Genomic DNA, 22,538 nt, shown 5'->3' with positions numbered 1-22,538 from the left:
TTGAGCCTTGAACCGGGGTCCTTAGGCTTCACAGGCAAGCGCTTAACTGCTAAGTCATCTCTCCAGCCCTTAAAAATATTTTTACTTGGAAAAAACTGTTTTTATTTGGGGCCAAAGAGATGGTGTTGGAGTCATGTTCGCATTGCTGGTAGAAATCACCCAAGCAAGAGCAGCTTGTGGGAAAAAAAGAGGTTTATTTTGGCTTCCAGGCTCAAGGGGACACTCCACTGTGGTAGGAGAATATGATGGCATGAGCAGAGGGTGGACATCACCCCCTGGCCAACATAAGGTAGGCAATAGTGACAGAAGAGTGTGCCAAACACTGGCAAGGGGACTCTGGCTATTAACACCCATAAGCCAACCCCCAACAATACACTCCCCCAGGAGGCATTAATTCCCAAATCTCCATCAACTGGGAACCTAGCATTCAGAACACCTAAGTTTATGGGGGACACCTGAATCAAGCTACCACAGATGGCTTAGCGGTTAAGGCGCTTGCCTGTGAAGTCTAAATGCTTGTTCCAATATCCAGGTCTCACATATAGCCAGAGGCAAAAGTGGTGCAAACGTGTAATGTTACACGTAGCACAAGGGGGCACACACATCTGCAGTTCATTCACAACAGTTGAAAGGTCCTGGTACACCCATTCTCTGTCTCTGCCTCTTTTTCCCTCTCTCTTTCTCTCAAAAATAAAATGAAACATAAAATACATTTATTTATTTATGAGTGGGAGGGAATGGGCATGCCAGGGCCTCTAGCCCTAACTCCAGATGCATGTGCCGCATCTCTCCAGCTGTCTCTTTCTGCCTTTCTCTGTCTCAAATAAGTAGATAAACAATAAAATATTTAAAAATTATTTATTTACTTTACTTGAGAGAAAGGGGTGTGGAGAGAGAGAGACAGAGAGAATGGGCTGGCCAGGGCATCCAGCCACTGCAAACAAACTCCAGACACATGCGCCCCCTTGTGCATCTGGCTTATGTGAGTCCTGGAGAATCGAACTGGGATCCTTTGGCTTTGCAGGCAAATTCCTTAACCGCTAAGCCATCTTTCCAGCCCTAATTTTTTTTTTTTTTTTTTGAGGTAGGGTTTCACTCTAGTCCAGACTGACCTGGAATTCCCTATGTAGTCTCAGGGTGGTCTAGAACTCATGGTGATCCTCCTACCTCTGCCTCTGGGATAAAGGCATGCGCCACCATGCTCAGCTCAAAATATTTTTTTTAAAGATATAATCCGGGCTGGCGGGATGGCTTAGCAGTTAAGGTGCTTGCCTGTGAAGCCTAAGGACCACATTCAACACTCCGCGTCCCATGTAAGCCAGACGCAAGGTGACACAAGTGCACAAGGTCGCACATGGGCACGAGGTGGCACACGCATCTGGAGATTGATTCCAGTGGCTGGAGGCCCTGGTGTGCTACTTCTCTCTCTCTATCACATTTTTTTAAAAAGCCAGTCTGTTGGGTTTGCATTAAAAAAAAAAAAAGCTATAACCTGTAATTTGTATCTAGTCATTTTCCTGAGGCAGACATTATAAGATGGAAGACTTGGGCTGGAGAGATGGCTTAGCAGTTAAGCACTTGCTGGTGAAGCCTAAGGACCCCAGTTCAATGCTCGATTCCCCAGGACCCACATAAGCCAGATATACAAGGTGGCACATGCATCTGGAGTTCATTTGCAGCGACTGGAGGCCCTGGCATGCCCATTCTCTCTCTGTCTCTCTGCACATGCCTTTAATTAAGCTCAGGGAAGGCTAAAGTAGGAGGATCAACATGAGTTCAAGGACAGCCTGAGCTACAGAGTAAATTCCAAGACAGGCCAGTCAAGTGAAAGCCTGCCTCAATAATACAAAAAAAAAGAAAAGAAAAAGAAAAAGAAAAAAAAGTGAATTGAGCTGGAGATGTAACTCAATTATAGAGTTCATTTTTTTTGTTGTTGTTCCCCTCCCCCCCTCCCCCCCCCCCAGGTAGGGTCTCACTCTAGCTCAGGCTGACCTTGAATTCACTCTGTAGTCTCAGGGTGGCCTCAAACTCATGGCGATCCTCCTACCTCTGCCTCCCAAGTGCTGGGATTAAAGGCGTGAGCCACCACGCCTGGCTAATTATAGAGTTCTTGCCTAGCATGCATGAGACCCTGGGTTTGATCTTTGCTGTCACACAGAGTTGGCCAACCTGGTGAGATGGCTCTGAGGTTAAAGACCTTTTTTTATTCTTTTGGTTTTTCAAGGTAGGCTCTTACTCTCACTCAAGCTGACCTTGAATTCACTATGTAGTCTCAGAGTGGCCTTGAAACCACGATGATCCTCCTACCTCTGCTTCCAGAGTGCTAGGATTAAAGGAGTGCACCATCACGCCCTGCTAACAGCCTTTTTTCTAATACCTGTCAGCCCCATGTTCAGTTCCCCAGCCATCCATAGAAAGCTGAACAGGTGTTTGTTTGCAGCAACAAGAGAACTTGGAACATGTACACACACACACACACACACACACACACATATACAAAGTTATCAAAACTGGAGAATGGATGGGGCTGGGGAGATGACTTAGTGGATAAGGCACTTGCCTGTGAAGCCTAAGGACCCAGGTTGATTTCCCAGTACCCATGTAGGCCAGATGCACATGACAGCACATGCATCTGGACTTCCTTTGCAATGGCTGGAAGCCCTGGCATACCCATTCTTTCTATCTGCCGTTTTCTCTCTCTCTTTCTCTCACATAAGTAAAAATTTAAAACACAAAAACTTGAGAACGGGGCTGGAGAGATGGCTTAGCAGTTAATACACTTGGCTATGAAGCCTAAGGACTCAGGTTCAACTCCCCAAAACCCATATAAGCTAGATGCATATGGTGGCATATGCGTCTGTAGTTCATTTGCAGTAGCTGGAGGCCCTGGTGTGCTCATTCTCTGTTTTTCCCCCCCCTGCCCCCTCTCTCAGTAAATAAGTAAAACAAAACAAAACAAAAACCTGGAGGTTAGGGCACTCTGTTGCATATTGAGTTTCTATTATCCTAGGATCCAGATCTGGTGGTGTAAGCCTCCAGCCGCAATCTGTCTAGGACATAAACAAAACCTGAGCTCTTCAGCTAAGAGCCCCCCCAGTTAGTCCCACCACTTTGATAGACTGACCCAGATACTAGTAAATCCATGGCCAGTAGCAGACCCCACCAGCTCTCAGACTCCTTCCGGGTCCTCCCCATCCAGTGGTGTGACAGAGGTGGGCACCTGGCTACAGTGGCTTGCTCATTCAGAATAAATTCACGATTGCTTAAAGTTTTGAAAAGTCTTTTATTTATATATATATAACTGTTGTTTTGTTTTGTTCTTAAGCAGGGTCTCACTCTAGCCCAGGCTGGCTTGGAACTCAATAGTGATTTTCCTTCCTCAGCCTCCCAAATGCTGGGATTCTAGGCAAGAACCACCGTGCCCAAGTAAAAGGTGTTTTATTTTGTTTCTTCCTGAGTAGAGGCATAACTGAAGGATGAAACCATTTTTTCTTTTTCTTCTCTCATTTTTTCCAGAGCTGTGGCATCGTAGTCCCCAGGGACTTCTTTCAGGACGCGCAGAAACCACCTCCTCCTCTCCCTCCATGGTAATGGCACAAAGGGACAATTTTCTTCCTCCTGCTGTGAATGACTGCCAAGAAAGGAGGCAAAGAAGGTAGAGCAGTTGGACTTCTGGCCCTGCGGGTGGCTTTGGATCCTCAGACCTCATTAAACCCCTTTCTGAGCCTGACTACGAAGCCCATCCAAACAAATGATCTTGAGTCATGAATGAGAACGCTCCCTCTTTGCACGCTGACAAAGGATTAAAAGACGGACAGGTAAGCACGCCTCCTTGAGAAGTGTTGGTTTGGGATATATCATTAATACTAATGAGACAGAGCTCTAGAAAGAGAATGTGCAGTTTTAGAAATATTTGGCAAAACCCTTCACAGCTCTTTGTTCTGCTATTCTGAGGTCAGTGCTAAAGTAACTACTTCGCATGCATGAGGCTGTAGATTCAGTCCTTGGAATTAAAAGAAGAAAAAGAAGATTCTGAGCCAGTTGTGGTGTTGTGTACCCCTGATGCTAGCCCTTGGTTGGGGGAGGAGGCAGAAGGATCAGGAGATCAAAGAGTTCAAGTACATCCTCAGCTACCAGTCTAGCCTATACGAGACCCTGTTTCTTCAACCACAACAAAAACAAGAAGGACATGATTCTGCTTGCCTCTGGGCCAGTTACCTTTCCTGTTAGCTTTTTTTTAAAGTGGAACTTTGTTTTGTTTTGCTAGGGTTGGGGGTAGAATGTTGATGTGCACTCATGCAAGAAGCCTGTCTCTCATCAACTTGCTTCATCTGCTTACTGTCCTCATCCTGTTAGAACCTGCTCTGGTTATCCTCAGGCCTCTTGGTTCAACACAATCGCCTGGCAGCTAACCTTTCACCCTACCTTGCCCACCACAAGTGACCTTCCAGTGAGCCTGTAGGATTCAGTGGCCACATGAATACAGACCACTGGCTTTGGGACTCCAGGAAGGTTTTCCTCACGGTCAGGAAACGGCAAACATTTTAAAGAGGGAAGTCTCTGGAAATGGCTGATTTGTATGTAGTGGAAAAAGGATGGAGTGAATCATAGGTTTATAGACCTCTGCAAGGATTTGTTTAGCCTTATTGACCACCCAATATATAAATAAAATTTTTTTGTTGTTTTTTTCGATGTAGGGTCTTGCTGTAGCCCACTGCAATTCTCCTATTTTTGTCTCCTGAGTGCTGGGATTAAAGGTGTATATCACCATGCCTGGAAGATCATCCAATATTACTGAGATATAATTTCAGAAGCCGGGCGTGGTGGTGCACACCTTTAATCCCAGCACTCAGGAGGCAGAGGTAGGAGGATCGCTATGAGTTTGAGGCCACCCTGAGACTACATAGTGAGTTCCAGGTCAGCCTGGGCTAGAGTGAGACCCTACCTCAAAAAATCAAAAAAAAAAAAATGTAATTTCAGTAAAAATTGAAGTCATGTTTTGTGTCTTACGTTCATGATGTGAGAAACATGAGAGAAGGTCCCTGTGTTGACTTTTTGCAGGGAAACTTGTGCTGCGTGCAATCTCTATAGGACTTAAGCAAGTGCCATTATAGCATAGGGTAGTAAGTAGGCCACTTGAGAAGGCAAAACTGGTCTTGAAGGGACCAGAAGACAATGTTTTTGCAGCAAATCCATGTGAACCAAGGGGTAGGTGTGAGGCAGGGACCTGCAACAGGTGTTTTCACTGAACTGTGGTGGGAAATAGCAGTGCTTAGACAACATGAAACAAGTGGGAGAGTGGTCAGCTGTGCCGTTTGGGTCTCCAGTCTTATTTCCAGCTCATAAAGAAGTCAAAGCTGTCGGGAGTAGTAGCACAAGCCTTTAATGCCAGCTCTCAGGAGGCAGAGGTAGGAGGATCACTGTTAGTTTAAGGCCAGCCTGGGACTACAGAGTGAGTGCCAGGTCAGTCTGGGCTACAGTGAGACCCTACATAAAAGAAAAAAAAAAGAAAGAAAGAGAAAGAAAGAAAGGAGGGAGGGAGGGAGGAAGGAAAAGGAAAGCTACATGTAAGGGTGTTGGTGACTATAAACAGGAGGGTTATAGTAATAGCATCATCTGGGCCCCAGGACCTGACAGGAGCACTGCTTTCTTTATTAGGTTCTGTTGTGTTTGTGACAAGGTCTAGCCTTGACAGAGCTCCATCTCATACAATTCTGCCTCACAAGTAATGGGGTTACAAGCATGCGCTGAGTGTCCAGTTATCCTCAATCTCTGTCTCTCTCCCTCCCTCCCTCTCTTCTTCCTTCTTTCCTACCTGCCTCTCTCTTTCTTCTCTTCCTCTTTCTTTTCTCTTTAAGTCAGGCTCTCTAGCCTAGGCTGACCTGGAGTTCACTCTGTAGTTCCAGGTTGGTCTTTACTCACAGCGATCCTCCTACCTCTGCCTCCCAAGTGCTGAGATTAAAGGTGTGGGCCACCATGCCCCGGCAATTTTCTTTTAAGAATGTGTAGATTAAAAATTTTTTTTGTTGTTTGTTTGTTTTATTTTTCAAGGTAGGGTCTCACTCCAGCTCAGGCTGACCTGGAATTCACAATGTAGTCTCAGAGTGGCCTTGTATTCATGGCAATCCTTCTACCTCTGTCTCCCGAGTGCTGGGGATTAAAGACATGAGCTACCATGCCTGGAAAAAAAAAATTTTCTATGCATGTGTAGTATGTGGACTGTGGTGTGTATGGTGTGTGCGCACACTTGTATACCTCATGTGCGTGCAGTGTGGAGGCACATCTGATGTGCTCCCTTTCACCCATGTATTTCTTTGAGATAGTCTTTCTCTTAACTCAGAGCTGCAATTTTTGTGTGCCCCTGAAGTCCTCCAGTCTCCAGTTCCCTAGGGTGACAGGCATGCATGGGCATGCCCCGCTGTTTATCTAAGTGTTTGGTAATCGAATGTAGATGCTCTTGGGGTCCTCAAGCACTCTTAACTGCCAAGCCATGTCCTCAGCCCATCTTCTCCTGTTCTAGGGTTTTTTTGTTGTTGTTTTTGTTTTTATTTTTCATGGTAGGGTTTTACTGTAGCCCAGGCTGACCTGGAATTCACTATGTAGTCTCAGGGTGGCCTCTAATTCACAGCAATCCTCCTACCTCTGCCTCCCAAGTGCTGGGATCAAAGGTGTACACCACAACACTCGACTTCTTTTTTTTTTTTTTTTTTTTTTGAAACAAGGTCTTGCTATGTATCTCAGGCTGGCCTTGAACTCACATTGCCTTGCCCTGGCTCTCTACCTTGCTTGATATGGTGGTGTACACCTATAATCCTAGCAGTGAGTGCCCCGGGAATTAAACAAGGACCCGAGGGGAAATGAACCTGGATGAGAGACAAGAGACACAAAGAAGGAGACCAAGTCTATATTCCGATCAAGGTCTCTGAATCTTTATTTTTTGCACAGTGGTTATATAGGGGAAGAAAAGGGGGGAATAAGATGTCTGATGTGATTTAGGGCCTTGGAATTGTCAGGAAACCTAGAGGGGATGTAATCAGGTGTTTATGTAATCTTGTGTCAATGGTTTAACATCCTGACTGCATCAGGCTTCACAGCCTGACCATAAACTGGCCTCTTGCAAAAGATAAGATTCTATAAGCAGTCTGCTGATTGACATTCCAGAAGTACCTAACAGAAAGCTGGATGGGCCAGCTTTCTGAAGAATGAGTCAACAGGCCCAGGCAAAATGGAGAGGCTTTTGCTCTATGGCTCCCAACAGTGAGAAAACTTGAGGCAGGAGAATTACCAAAAGTTCAAAGCCAGCTTGGTCTACCTAGTGAGTTCCAGGCTAGTTTGGGCTACATAATAAAACCCTGTCTTGAAAAAGAAAAAAGAAGCTGGATGTGGTGGCACATGCCTTTAATCCCAGCACTCAGGAGGCAGAGGTAGGAGGATCGCCATGAGTTCTAGGCCACCCTGACACTACATTGAATTGAACACTACCTGAATTCCAGGTCAGCCTGGGCTAGAGTGAGACCCTACCTTGAAAAAAAACAAAATAAATGAAGAAAGAAAAAAAGAGAGGGAGGAAGGGAGGAAAGGAGAGGAAAGAAAGAGAGAAATTCTTCCCCCAATCCAAGCAAAATAAAACCAATATTTTATTAGTACTTAGAGAAACCATCTATCAGGAAAGACAAAGGGCCCAGAGATAAAACATGTCTGTCACTAGTGGGCCACAAACACTATTGTATAAGTACTTTCTCACTGAATGGCTGTATAATGTCTCACTGACTTAATTTCTTTTGATCTGCCCATTAGTGAACATGTAGAGGTGCTCAGCTTTTATAAGCAGTGCTATAATAAATGACACTGAAAAACGGGTCATTCTGCACATGAATGAACATATTTGCTAGATAAACAGCTACAATACAAGCACAGGCCCAAGATACACAAAACATATATGCTCTTATCAAATATTGCCAAGAGATAGAGGCAGGGACAACTTTATTTTCTGGTGTGTTGTAATCCTTGTCACTCTACACTCTAACACAGTGTTTTGTTTGTTGGTTTGGTTTGGTTTGGTTTTTCGAGGTAGGGTCTCACTGTAGTCCAGGCGGACCTGGAATTCACTATGTAGTCTCAGGCTAGCCTTAAACTCACTGCGATCTTTCTACCTCTACCTCCTGAGTGCGGGGATTAAACACATGCGCCACCATGCCTGGCCTCTAATACAATGTTTTATCATACTTGACCTTTGATAATGTGACAACTGAAGCATTATCTCAGAGAGTTCCTTTTTTTTTTTTTACTTTTTTGAGGTAGGGTCTCACTCTAGTCCAAGCTAACCTGGAAGTCACTATATACTCTTAGGTGGCCTTGAACTCAGGGCCATGCTCCTACCTCTGCCTCCTTAGTGCTGGGATTAAAGGCATGTGTCCCCATGCCCGACTTCATTCTTTTTTGTTGCTTTATTTTTCTTCTTCTTTTTTTTTTTTAATTTCTAAGTAGGGTCTTGCTGTAGCCCAGGTTGATCTGGAATTCACTATGTAGTCTCAGGGTGGCCTCGAACTCATGGCAGTCCTCCTACCTCTGCCTCCCAAGTGCTAAGGTTAAAGATGTGCACCACCAGGCCAGGCTACATTTTTAAAAAACATATTTATTGTTTTTTTTAAAAATATTATTAATTAATTAATTTATTTATTTATTTATTTATTTATTTGAGAGAGAAAAAGAGAGTGGGTGCTCCAGGGCCTTTAGCCATTGCAAACCAACTCCAGATGCATGTGCCACCTTGTGCATCTGACTTCACATGCGTACTGGGGAATCAAACCTGGGTCTTTTGGCTTTGCAGGGAAGCGCCTTATTGAACTTGATCTGTCTTGCAGGTTGAAAGAGTATCTGCCGGTTATTCATCATATGACAAGGACACCAGTGCTGCTGTGGATTTCAGAGGAATTCCTGTACATATCACCCACGCTTAAGTGTCTCCTGCTCATACAAGCTTTTGGTGCATGCTGGGGACACATAGTGGGCATAGTTTCTACCTTCCAGGAGTTATGGAAGGGAAGGGGGGACATAAAATGCCACAGAACCTCTACTAATTGCCATACCGAAGCAGAATGTATAAGGTGGTAGAAATACCAGACACAACACAGACTCAAAGGAGTTGTGTGCATTTCTGTTTATTATTTGATTGAAGCATATTTTCTCCCATATTGCTCAGCTGCTCTGTCACAGTTGATTTTTCCCAGTACCTCACTTTGAGGACGACTCTTAGGCTCAGGGAGGTGATATGGGCCTTTAAGTGCCAGCATTTAAGAGACCGAGTTAGGAGAATTAGGAGTTCTAGGCCTGAATTGGTTGCATTGCAAGTCTTTGTTTCAAATAAAAACAAAATCGAGACCTGGGAAGATGGCTCAGTTAGTAAAGTGCTTGCTGTGCAAGTATGACAGTCTGAGTTTAACTACCAGAACCCATATAAAAATGCCAGGTGTGGGCTGGAGAGATGGCTTAGCGGTTAAGCGCTTGCCTGTGAAGCCTTAGGACCCTGGTTCGAGGCTCGATTCCCAGGACCCACGTTATCCAGATGCACAAGGGGGCGCACGTGTCTGGAGTTTGTTTGCAGTGGCTGAAGGCCCTGGTGCGCCCATTCTCTCTCTCTCTCTGCCTCTTTCTTTGTCTGTTGCTCTCAAATAAATAAATAAAAATAAAACAAAAACATTAAAAAATAACAGGTGTGGCTGGGCATGGTGGTGCATGCCTTTAATCCTAGCACTTGGGAAGCAGAAGTAGGAGGATCACCATAAGTTCAAGGCCACACTGAAACCAAATAGTGAATTCCAGGTCAGCCTGAGCTAGAGTGAAACTCTACCTCGGGAAAACAACAACAACAAAAAGCCAGGTGTGTGGCATGCACTTTCAATCCTAGCACTCTTTGGACTCACTGGCCAGCTAAGGTAGCATAGTTGGCAAGCCTCAGGCCAGTGAGAGTCAAAGTTTCAAAAAAAAGATGGACATCATTCCTAAGAAATAACACCTTAAGCTGGGCATGGTGGTGCATGCCTTTAATCCCAGCACTTGGGAGGCAGAGGTACGAGGATCACCTGAGTTCAAGGCCACCCTGAGACTACATAGTGAATTACAGGTCAGCCTGGACTAGAGTGAGACCCTACCTCAAAAAAAAAGCCAACAACAACAAAAATAGAAATAGCACCTGAAGTTATCCTCTGTTCTACACATGTATACTTGTGCATGCATAAACACATGCACACACACACAACTTAAAAAATGGACTTGGAGCTGGCCATGGTGGCACACGCCTTTAATCCCAGCACTTGGAAGGCAGAGATAGGAGGATCGCGGTGAGTTCGAGGCCAGCATGGAACTAGAAGCAGTTCCAGGTCAGCTTGGGCTAGAGTGAGACCCTACCTCAATAAAACCAAAAATAAAAACAAAAACTAGACTTTAGCTGCTGAGGAGGTGGTTTAGCAGAAAATGTACGTGTCATCCAATCACGAGGACCTGTGTTTGGATCGCCACGCCCATGCAAAAGCTAGGAGTGATGATGTGTACCTGTAATCCCGGTGCTGGGGAGGCAGAGACACAGAGGAGGAGCCCTGGGGCTTGTTGGCCAACAAAAGAATAAGAAGGATTTTAGGGTTGGAAGTGTAGGTCAGTGCTAAGTGTGTACAAGGCTCTGTTCAATCTCCACTCCCACCCACCGCAAATAAACTCAGTCCATCAGGGCATTCCAGATTCTTTTGGCCTCCAGTGTCAAAGATACAATAGGTCAGAAGAGCTGTGTGTATGGGAGATGTGAATTCTACCCTCACTAAAGGTTGCCTGTCCCTGCAGATCTCAGAGCTGAAGAATCGTGGCATTCTCCAGGCCTTGACAGCAGAAGCTAATGGATGGGAGCCAAGTGGTAAGGGCCCCCTTAGTCCCTAGAGTCCTGGTGGGACCTAGATCAGGCTCTCCAGAGGTCTATTTTTTATCGTTTAAATTTCTCTTTATCTTTCAGAATTTTGTAGATTTACCATTTCCCCAGAAAATAAGAACCAATACTGAATTAGAAGTCCATTTCTTCTTCTTCTTCTTTTTTTTTTTTTGTTTTTTGTTTTTTTCACGGTAGGTTCTCACTCTGGTCCAGGTTGACCTGGAATGGAATTAACTATATAGATTCAGGGTAGCTTTGAACTCACGACAATCCTCCTACCTCTGCCTCCCGAGTGCTGGGATTAAAGGCGTGCGCCACCACATCTGACTCTAGAGGTCCATTTCTCTGCTAGTGGTTTACTGTGTACTTCTGGGCAAGTTATATAAGCCCTGTTTACAGTGGAAATCTTATTGTTTCTCTTACTCTTAAAAGAATAGTGTGAAAGCTGGGCATGGTGGCACACACCTGTAATCCCAGCACTCGGGAGACAGAGGTAGGAGAATTGCTGTGAGTTCAAGGCTACTTTGAGACTACAGAGTGAATTCCAGGTCAGCTTGGGCTAGGTGAGACCCTACCTCGAAACCCCCCCCCAAAAAAAAAGAATAGTTTGAAACTGAGGCAGCATATGTTATGGAGCTTTGGGGAAGGGTCCTGCTTTATCTGTTTTACAAGGTTCTTTCCAGTACTGTACTTATGGCACATTCATTCTACTTGCTAGTTTACTATGAAGAAAGGTACTCTCATATTACAAAGCGCTGTTTGGAGATACAAGTGTTGCTGGTTTAAGTTGACTCTCTTACCTATATGACCTTGAGCAAATTACTCTTTCTTTCTCTGAACTGTAAAACTAAGATAGCTATGCCAGAGGACGATTGGTATGGCTCAGAGGAAGGGCACTTGTGTAGCATATTCAGGGCCCTTGGTTCCATCCCCAGCACTAGAGGGGGAAGAAGGAGTGAATTAGATCATATCAGGACATGGATGGTAAGATTTGGCAAGGATTAAATAAAATAATGTAGCTAAAGTATGCACACACACAAGAAAAAAACTCGGTGTTGAGTGCTATGTATAGTTATCTTTAAATGTTACTCATTACCAGGGATGTAGCTCAGGGGTAGAGCATAGTCTACCATGCCCAAAGCCCTGGGTTTGAGCCCTTATACCACAAAAAATAATAAATAGGGCTGGAAAGATGGCTTAGCAGTTAAGCGCTTACCTGAGAAGTCTAAGGACCCCAGCTCAAGGCTCGATTCCCAGGACCCACATTAGCCAGATGCACAAGGGGGTGCACGCGTCTGGAAGAATTCATTTGCAGTGGCTGGAGGCCCTGATGCACCCATTCTCATCCTCTCTTTCTCTGTGCCTCTCTCTGTGTCTGTCACTCTCAAATAAATAAATTTTTTAAAAAAGGAAAAAAGTCATTTAAAAATAATACATGTTACATGTTAAAAATAGAAGCTGCAGAAATAGAGAGTTTGGGGCTAGAGAGAGAGCTTAGTGGCGGAATGCCTGCCTATTGTGGGTGGTATGAGGCTCTAGGGTAATCTCAGGATCATGAACAAAGAAGTATAGAACTTTTAGCCAGGTGTGGTGGCACAGCCTTTAATCCCAGCATTCAGGAGGCAGAGGTAGAAGGATCACCATGATTTTGAGGCCACCCTGAGACTACATAGTGAATTCCAGGTCAGCCTGGGCTTGAGTGAGACCCTACCTCAGAAAACAAACAAAAAAAAAAGTTTAGAACTTTTATAAATATTCTAATGTAGAAAAAAATACTTGGACATGTGTACTAAGTTCTTTTGCTGGTTTCTTTTTTCTTTCTTTCTTTCTTTCTTTTTCTTTTTTTCTTTTTTTTTTTTTGGTGTTTTGTTTTGTTTTTTCAAGGTAGGGTCGCTAGCTCAGGCTGACCTGGAATTCATTATGTAGTCTCAGGGTGGCCTCGAACTCATGGCAATCCTACCTCTGCCTCCCAAGTGCTGGGATTAAAGGTGTACACCACCATGCCCAGCTCTTTTTGGTTTTTTGAGTTAGGGTCTCTCTCTAGCCTAGGCTGATCTGGAATTCCTTGAGTGTTGGGATTAAAGGAATATGCCACTATGCCTAGCTGTTTTGTTTTTGTTTTAATATTTTATTATTATTTTTTCTTTGAAAGAGCAAGAGAGAGAATGGGTGTGCCTGCGTCTCTAGCCACTGCAAACAAACTCCAGATGCATGCATCCTTTGTGCATCTGGCTTATGTAGGTACTGGGAAATCAAATCTGAGTCCTTTGGCTTTACAGGCAAGTGCCTTAACTGCTAAGCCATCTCTCCAGCTCTTTTTTTTCTTTTCAAAAATTTTTTTTAATTAACAACTTACATGATTATAAAAAATATCCCATGTTAATGTTCTCCCTCCCCCCACTTTCCCCTTTGAAACTCCATTCTCTATCATATTCCCTCCCTTTCTCAATCAGTCTCTCTTTTATTTTAATGTCATGGTCTTTTCTTCCTGTTATGATGGTCTTTGTGTAGGTAGTGTCAGGCACTGTGAGGTCATGGATATCCAGGCCATTTTGTGTCTCGGGGGAGCATGTTGTAAGGAGTCCTACCCTTCCTTTGCCTCTTACATTCTTTCCACCACCTCTTCTGCAATAGACCCTGAAACTTGGAAAGTGTGATAGAGATATTGCATGCTGAGCACTCCTGACACTTCTTTCCAGCACCATGGTGCCTTCTGAGTCATTCCAAGGCCACTGCCATCTGAAAAGAGAAGATTCTCTACCAAAAATGAGAGTAGCATTAATATAAGGGTATAAACACTGTTTTGTTGTTTTTGAAGCAGGGTCTCAGTCTAGCCCAGCCTGACCTGGAACTTAATCTATAGCATAAGCTAGTCTTGAACTCATGGTGATTCTCTTGTCTACACCCAGTTTACAGAGTTACTTTTAAAGGAATTTTACCCATATTGCATGGTGACATCCACAACATTAATATGCTGATAACTTTTATCTTAAATGTCAAATTTATGCTTCAAGACAACTGGCATTTTTGTACCAGATAGCTCTAATAATATTAAATAATTATTTTTGTTGGGGATGGTGGTATATGCCTATAACTCCATGACTTGAAAAATGGAGGCAAGAGAATCAGTAGTTTAACCATTAAGTTCAGTGTCAGCCTCATCTACATGAGACCTTGTCTCAAGTACATATAAGCCAGGCATGGTGGCACATGCTAAGGTAGAAGGATTTTTGTGAGTTTGAGGCCAACCAAAGGGTACAGAGCAAGTTTCAGGTCAAGCCTGGGCTAGAATGACACCCTACTTTGAAAAATATTTATTGGGGGCTGGAGAGATGGCTTAGCGGTTAAGCGCTTGCCTGTGAAACCTAAGGACCCCGGTTCGAGGCTCAATTCCCCAGGACCCATGTTAGCAAGATGCACAAGGGGCACACGTGTCTGGAGTTCGTTTGCAGTGGCTAGAGGCCCTGTCATACCCATTCTCTCTCTCTCTTGCTCTAAAATAAATAAATTAAAAAAAAACCTTTTAAAAATAATAATAATTTTTTATTGTTTTTTTTTTTTTGTTTTGTTTTTTGAGGTAGGACAGTCTCACTCTAGCCCAGGCTGACCTGGAATACACTCTGTAGTCTCAGGGTGGCCTCCAACTCCTAGCAATCCTCCTACTTCTGCCTCCTGAGTGCTGGGATTAAAAGCATGTGCCACATGCCAGCCCCCCCCCCCCCCAATTTTTTTTTTTCAGGGTAGGGTCTCAGTCTAGCCCAGGCAGACCTGGAATTTATTATGTAGTCTCTGGGTGGCCTCGAACTCACAGTAATCCTCCTACCTCTGCCTCCCAAGTGCTGGAATTAAAGGTGTGCACCACCCTACCTGGCTCCGAAAAGGAAAAAAAAAAATTAGTATTAAGTAGTTATTTTTTTCAGATTGCCCTTGAATCTCAATTAATAGGCCAACTCATCAGCAATGTTGTATAGTTCATGAATAAACGGAAGAGAGGCAAAATAAAAGGAGTTAATCAAGTAGGAAAAAAGAGAACAGACCCTACAAATATGAGCTACATGACTTATGCTAAAGATGTATTCTTTATTTCTGGGTCCTCCCAGGGATCTTCATGTCAGGGTGATCCTCAGAGCCAGATGGGTCTTCCTGACTCCAAAAGGGTCAGAAACACAGTTTGGGCATCTGTCTCCAGATTCTAGGCATCATATCTATATGGCTAGCTGAAATCTTGAACTTTCTGCTGACTAATCCTAACAGCAAATCCCCACCCCTTGTTGCTGCCAGTTCTGTCCTGGCTCCCAGACTTTGATCAGATTGCCTCTAGGTGAAGGGGTACAAGGTGAGAGGTTGTTCTGATTGTGTGTAGATGAGGACTGAAGGAGGAGCGGTCATCAAGCTGTATGTAGGCAGGGGTGAAGGCAGGGAGGGTCTGCTCAGCCTCTGGAGCTCCCCTGTGCTTGTCCCACCTCCAATTCAGCCACATTGTACTTCTTTTTTCTATCTCCCAGTCCTGCATGCTAGAGGTCAAGTATATTTTCTCTGTCATGCAAGGTCTAGTTCTGTTGATGTTTCTTAGCTTGGTGTCCTGAGCTTCATTGTCTGCTACCCAAGGCTGGAAATGGCAAGTTGGAATTTGTTCCTGTCCACTGCTCCACTGGCCCTGAGCCCAAGGTTGTGTCAACAAAAATAGCAGAGGTTGGGGCTGGAGAGATGGCTTAGCGGTTAAGCACTTGCCTGTGAAGCCTAAGGACCCTGGTTCGAGGCTCTATTCCTCAGGACCCACGTTATCCAGATGCACAAGGGGGCACATGTGTCTGGAGTTCATTCACAGTGGCTGGAAGCCCTGGCACACCCATTCTCTCTCTATCTGCTTTTTTCTCTCTGTGTCACTCTCAAATAAATAAAAATGAACAAAAAATATATTTTTTTTAAAAATAGCAGAGATTGGGCTGGAGAAATAGCTTAGTGGTTAAGGCTCTTGCCTGCAAAGACAAAGGATCCAAGTTTGATTCAGCCAGATGTACAAGGTGGCACGTGTATCTGGAGTTTGTTTGCAGTGGCTGGATGTCCTGGCATGCCCATTCTCTCTATCTCTCTCTCACATTCTCTCTCTTATAAATAAATAAAAATTAAAAAATAAATAGCAGAGGTTCATCAAACTCTTGCCTTTGGGCTACATACTCTTGTCAGAAGTTGGAGGATTGCCTCATGCTTACAGCATGCCCTTACGACATGCCCCATGAATGATTATAGATGCTGAGGCAATTTATCCAAAGTACAACCAGTAGCTGGGCGTGGTGGTGCACACCTTTAATCCCAGCACTCTACTCTGGAGGCAGAGGTAGAAGGACTCCTGTGACTTCAAGGTTACCCTGAGACTACACAGTGAATTCCAAGTCAGCCTGGGCTACAGTGAGCCCCTACCTCAAAAACCCAAAAAAAGGAATATAGCTAGTAAGCAGCAGAGATGAGCCCTTACTCGTCTATACTGCTCTACTCCTGCAAACTGCTTTCTCTTCCTCATTTTCCATTGGTATTTGTTACCTAGAGTGAGACCCTTCCTCAAAAAACCAAAACAGGGCTGGAGGGATGGCTTAGCGGTTAAGGTGTTTGCCTGTAAGGCCAAAGGACCTAAGTTCAATTCCCCAGGGCCCCTGTAAGCCAGATGCACAAGGGGGTGCACGTGTCTGGAGTTTGTTTGCAGTGGCTGGAGGCCCTGGTGCATCCATTTCCTCTCTTTCTCTCTCTGTCAAATAAATAAATAAAAAATTTAAAAAAAAAACAAAATAAAATGAGTCTGGGTAACTTCATAAAGAATAGATGGTTAAGCCAGGGAACCTAGCTCATGCTAGTAATCCCAAACACTTGTGAGGTGAGGTAGGAGGATCAAGGTTATCGCCTGCATAGTTAATTTGCGGTCAGCCTGAGATACATAAGATCCTGTCAAAAAAATCGCAGTACTTGGGAGGCAAATGTAGGAGGATCGCCATGAGTTTGAAATCACCCTGAGACTACATAGTGAATAGAGGTCATCCTGAGCTATAGTGAGACCCTACTTCAAAAAAAAAAAAAAAACAAAAAACTTAATTTAAAAAATATTAAAAATAAATAAATAAAAGCAGAGTGGAGGGCATCATGGTACACTCCTTTAACCCCAGCACTGGGGAAGCAGAGGTAGGAGGATCATTGTGAGTTCAAGTTCAGCCTGGGACTGCAGAGTGAGTTCCAGGTTAGGCTGGGCTACAGTAAGACCCTGCCTCCAAAACAAAATAGAACCAAAAAAAAAGCAGAAAAAGAGGTGGAGAGATGGCCAGATGCATACATAAGGTGTGGCATGCATCTAGAGTTCTTGAATTTGTTTGCAGTGGCTAGAGGCTCTGGTGTGCTCATTCTCTCTCTCAAATAAATCAAATCTTTTTTTAAATTTTTAAATTTTTATTAACATTTTCCATGATTATAAAAAAATATCCCATGGTAATTCCCTCTTTCCACCCTGACACTTTCCCCTTTGAAATTCCATTCTACATCATATTACCTCCCCATCTCAATCATTGTACTTACATACATACAATATCAACCTATTCAAATAAATAAAATCTTTAAAAAAATCCAGGCATGATGGCGCACATCTTTAATCCCAGCATTTGGGAGGCAGAGGTAGGAGGATCATCATGGGTTCAAAGCTACCCTGAGACTACACAGTGAATTCCAGGTCAGCCTGGACTAGAGCGAAACCCTACCTTGAAAAACAAAAGTAAATTTTTATTTTAATATTTTTATTTATTTATAAACATAAGCAAAAAAAGAGAAGAGGCACACTAGGCCTCTTAACGTTGCAAGTGAGTTCCAGATGCAAGTGCTTCTTTGTGCATCTGGGTTTATGTGGGTACTGGGGAACTGAACCCAGGCCATTAGTCTTTGCAAACAAATGCCTTTAACTGCTAAGCCATCTCTCCAGCCCTAGAAAGACTTTATTATAGAGCTTACAGGTATAGAATTTATAGAGCTTAAGAGCGGAGAAAAGGACAGAACTTCTACCCAAGAAGGGGTTCCTGAAATGGGAAAGCTCTCCTAGAGACCCACATTGAGCTCTTTTATGGGAGTTTACTGGATGAGAGCTGAGTTAGGCCAGCACCCATCTCAGGCATACGGTGGTGTCAGGTTTCCAGAAGAGAGAGTGATCTCATTTCTTCTTCTTCTTTTTTAATAGTTTTATTTATTTATTTGACAGAGAAAGAAAATGGGTGTGTCAGGGCCTCCAGCCACGGCAAACAAACTCTAGACAAATGCGCCCCCTTGTGCATCTGGCTAATGTGGGTCCTGGGGAATTGAACCTGGGTCTTTTGGCTTTGCAGGCAAATACCTTAACTGCTGAGCCATCCCTTCAGCCCAAATGATCTTGTTTCTTAATTTTCTTTTCTAGGAAAGGAAGAGAAAATGGAAAAGCAGATTCTCCCTTTAAGCTCCTGGCTTCTAGCAAGCAGGCTGCAGGGACTCCTTTAGGGAGAGAGGAAAGAATCAGATTCTCCCCTACAGGCTCAAGGACAAGTCTCGCTTTACTTTATTCGTTACCTTTAAATGGCCTCTCCAAGAGATCTGCTCTTCGCCACCTCTTTGCTTAGCTGTTTGCCCTCACCTCCATCCACAACTGGTCCTTCTTTCCCTTGCCTCTTGGAAGTCTCAGCCTACCAGTGTTTTTTGCATTTTACTGATTTTTACTTTCTTGCTTTTTGAGCGCCACCTATTGGATTTCTTCAAGTACTCCAGGCTCCAGCATTACCTCCTAAGGGTTAACGTTTTCATTCCCTTCTCTCCCCACCAACCTCAGGAACACACCTAACTCTGGTCCTCCTTTGCCTCCTTTCCGTCTTGCTCTATGTCTCTATGGCTGCCTTTTCAGAACTCTCCTGGGTTTTATCCTCACAAGGAAGTCTCCTTCCCAGCACGGTGAGATATCCACATAGAACCTTCTCTGCATCATGTTCCCATTGCCTCCTTTATTCCTGTTTCCCTGTCTCCAATACTACCCTAGAATTTTAGGTCCTGTGCTGTTTGCCAGGCAGCTCCATCACTCACTCTCCCAGAGGAATCCCCCTCTCTTCTCATTAGCCTACTGACTGTATCAGCCAGGAAAGGGCCCTCCCCTCATTCCCCCCCCCCCATTTCTTTTGCTTGTTCTTACAGTTCTTAAGCTTGACTTAACTATGGCCCCACTCAGTTTGGATCCTTAGGAAATGACTTGCTCCTGCTGGGATCGGGCCCTATAGGTACCATTATTCCCTTTCTAAGTGCCTTTCTATAGCCTCTACTCCCCTTTTGGTCACTCATGTGGAGGAAAGGCAAAATTCTTTTAATCTAGGTTCTCATACAAGAGTACAGGTGAGGGCTGGAGGAATGGCTGAGCAGTGAAGGTGTTTGCCTGCAAAGCCAAAGGACCCAGGTTCGATTCCCCAGAACCCATATTGACCAGATGCACAAGGGGGCACACGCATCTGGAGTTCATTTGGGCTGGAGGCCCTGGCGTGCCCATTCTCTTTCTCTCCCTGTCCAAAAAAAAAAAAAAAAAATACAGGTGACATTGACTAACTCCTGTCTAACCACCTTTTCTCCCTACTAGAAGAGTATCTCCTTCCTATAGTCACAGCCATTTTGGTTACGAGTATCCCCAACCAGGGGTCCTGAAAAAGAACAGATTAGCCTTCTTCTGTCCAAAACATGACCACAGTACAGACTACAGGATGAGAGGCCGGGTGCCAGAGCAAAGTATAAATTTGAAGACCCTCCTGCAACTTGAATAATAATTATTATTATTATTATTATTATTTTGGTTTTTCAAGGTAGGGTCTCACTCTAGCCCCGGCTGACCTGGAATTCACTCTGTATTCTCAAGGTGGCCTCGAACTCACGGCGATCCTCCTACCTCTGCCTCCCAAGTGCTGGGATTAAAGGCATGCGCCACCACGCCCAGCTTGAATTATTTTTTTTTAAGAGGGAGGGCAAATAGAAATCCTTTATATACAGGTCTTCTCTGGCTGCAAGATAAACCTAATCTCTGTTCAACTTGTACATCCTGCATAGCCCTTTTACAAAGGCCTACAAGAAGCTATAAATTGAGGCACCCCAGGGAAAGAGTTCCAAGGACAAGCTGAAATAACCCCTTCATGGCCTCCTTACCCCAGACCCAGTCCCAAACCTAAGCCTAATAAACTCCATAAGCCCATTCACCCTTAACCACCCACTATGGGTGCTTTTCCTCTTGGGGAAGTTCTTAAGAGACATCCAGGACCCCTGTGGATTTAAAGTAAGTTAAGCCAGGTATTGGGAAAGTTTCAGGTGATCTTTGAAGGAGAAACAGAAGCAAAATAGCAGTGCGAAAGGGGCAGAGGCCCAAAGAGAAGAAGGACACGTCACCCAGCCTGCTCTGTCGGGACTAGAACCTGTGTCTAATCCCATCTCATCCAAGGTGGCTACAAGCAACACTCCCTGGCAGGAACTTCTGCTGCTTCCCCAGCTCAGTACACCTAGGCGGGCTGGCCCCTCCTGAGTCAGTGCTTGAGGTTTTGGTTTTTTGAGGTAGGGTCTCACACTAGCCCAGGCTACAAAGCTGTCTCTCTCTCTCTCTCTCTCTCTCTCTCTCTCTCTCTCTCTCTCTCTCTCTCTCTTTTTGTTTTTCAAGGTAGGGTCTCACTGTAGTCCAAGCTGACCTGGAATTCACTGTATGGTCTCAGGGTGGCCCTGAACTCATGGCAATCCTCCAACCTCAACCTCCCTTGTGCTGGGATTAAAAGTGTGTACAACCATGCCTGGTCTCAAAGCTGTCTCTTAACCAAAAAAGAAGACAGTGACTCAGGCAGTCTTCTAATCAGCAGTCAGCTTACTAGCAACAAGGGATGACTTCCCTGGAGAAAGGCCTGGAGTGAGAATGTGGTCCCCTGTGACCTCTGTCATCTTGGGCTGCAGAGGGAAGTTGCTTGTTTATCTTTGCTTTAGTCATTTTGTAATCCTCAGAATCAAAACACTTGCCCTTTGCACAATCATTTCTTTTCTTTTCTTTTTTTTTTTTTGGTTTTTCAAGGTAGGGTCTCACTCTAGCCCAGGCTGACCTGGAATTCACTGTGCAGCTTGAGGCTGGCCTTGAACTCATAGTGATCCTCCTACCTTGGCCTTTCAAGTGCTGCAATTAAAGGTGTGTGCCACTACACTGGCCAGTCATTTCTCTAAAAAGCCTGAGCTGTGGCTGGGAAGATCACTCAGAGGTTAAGGTACTTGCCTGCAAAGCCTAATTACCCTGCTTCAGTTCCCCAGCATCCACATAAAGCCAGCTGCACAAAATGGTACTTGCATCTGGAATTTGTTTGCAGTGGCTAGAGGCCCTGCTATGCCCATATTCTCTCTGTTTCTCCTCTCTCTCTCTCTCTCTCTACTTACAAATAAAAAAAAATTTTTTTGGCTTTTCTTTCTGTAAAAATTTTTTTTTTTTGTTCATTTAAATTTATTTATTTGAAAATGACAGACAGAGAAAGAGGCAGATAGAGAAAGAGAGAGAGAATGGGCACGCCAAGGCTTCCAGCCACTGCAAACGAACTCCAGATGCATGCACCCCCTTGTGCATTTGGCCAATGTGGGTCCTGGAGAATCAAGCCTTGAACCAGGGTCTTTAGGTTTCATAGGCAAGCACTTAACCACTGAACCATCTCTCTAGCTTCCCCAGCTCAGTACACCTAGGCGGGCTGGCCCCTCCTGAGTCAGTGCTTGAGGTTTTGGTTTTCCTGGAGTTCACTCTGTATTCTCAGGGTGGCCTTGAACTCATGGTGATCTTCTTACCTCTGCCTCCTGAGTGAAAACAATTTTTTTTTTTTAATCTGAACTGTTGAGTCAGGGTCTCACTCTAGCACAGATTGTCCTTGAATTCATAATGATCTTCTTGCCTCAGCCTCCCAAGTGCTGGCATTAAATGTGTGCACCATCATATATGACTTTAAAAAAACATCTGAGGGGCTGGAGAGATTTCTCAGTCGTTAAGGTGCTTGTCTGCAAAGCCTAAGGACCCAGGTTTGATTCCCCAGTATCTATATAATGCCAGATTTACAAGGTGGCACATGCATCTGGAGTTTTTTTGCAGTGACTAGAGGTCTTGGCATGTCTTTTCTCTCTGTATGCCTCTCTGCCACCCCCTCCCCCCCCCGTCTGTCTGTTTTGCTTTTCTGGAATTTACTATGTAGTCTCAGGATAGCCTTGAACTCACAGTGATCCTCCTACCTCTTCCTCTCCAGTGCTGGGCTTCAAGGCGTGCACTACCATGCCCAGCTTCTCTTTTTCTTTCAAATAAATAAGTAAATATCTGAGGGGCTGGAGAGATGGCAGTTAAGGTACTTACCTACAAAGCCTAATGACCTGGGTTTGATTCCCCAGTACCCACGTAAAGCCAATTGCAAAATGGTGCATGCATCTGAATTTCCTTTGCAATGGCTGAAGGCCCTGCCATGCCCATTCTCTCTTTTTCTCTGTATCTCTCTGTCTCTGCCCCTCCCCCTCCCCCCCCCCTCTCTCTCTGCTTAAAAATAAATAAAAATGTAACCAGTCATGGTTTGCATATACCTTTAATCCCAGGACTCGGGAGGCAGAG

At 44.4% G+C, this 22,538-nt stretch overlaps 1 protein-coding gene across 3 annotated transcripts in view; it reads left to right on the top strand.

Moving 5' to 3' along the window:
* The window catches only part of Elmod3 (ELMO domain containing 3), a 53,356-nt gene that overhangs the window by 2,697 nt on the left and 28,121 nt on the right, over positions 1 to 22,538 (top strand). For 2 of the 3 annotated variants that reach the window (XM_004660530.2, XM_045153118.1), the window contains exons 2-4: positions 3,517 to 3,818; positions 8,865 to 8,939; positions 10,834 to 10,903. In XM_004660530.2, coding sequence (XP_004660587.1) covers positions 3,765 to 3,818; positions 8,865 to 8,939; positions 10,834 to 10,903 — 199 coding nt within the window. In that variant the 5' untranslated portion in view covers positions 3,517 to 3,764. The remainder of the gene's footprint in view (positions 1 to 3,516; positions 3,819 to 8,864; positions 8,940 to 10,833; positions 10,904 to 22,538) is intronic. The other variant, XM_045153120.1, reaches the window with a different exon arrangement.

This window comes from Jaculus jaculus, chromosome 6 (genome assembly GCF_020740685.1).
Source record: "Jaculus jaculus isolate mJacJac1 chromosome 6, mJacJac1.mat.Y.cur, whole genome shotgun sequence".
In the NCBI taxonomy this organism is placed as follows: domain Eukaryota; kingdom Metazoa; phylum Chordata; class Mammalia; order Rodentia; family Dipodidae; genus Jaculus; species Jaculus jaculus.
This window is presented reverse-complemented; position numbering and strand designations above follow the sequence as displayed.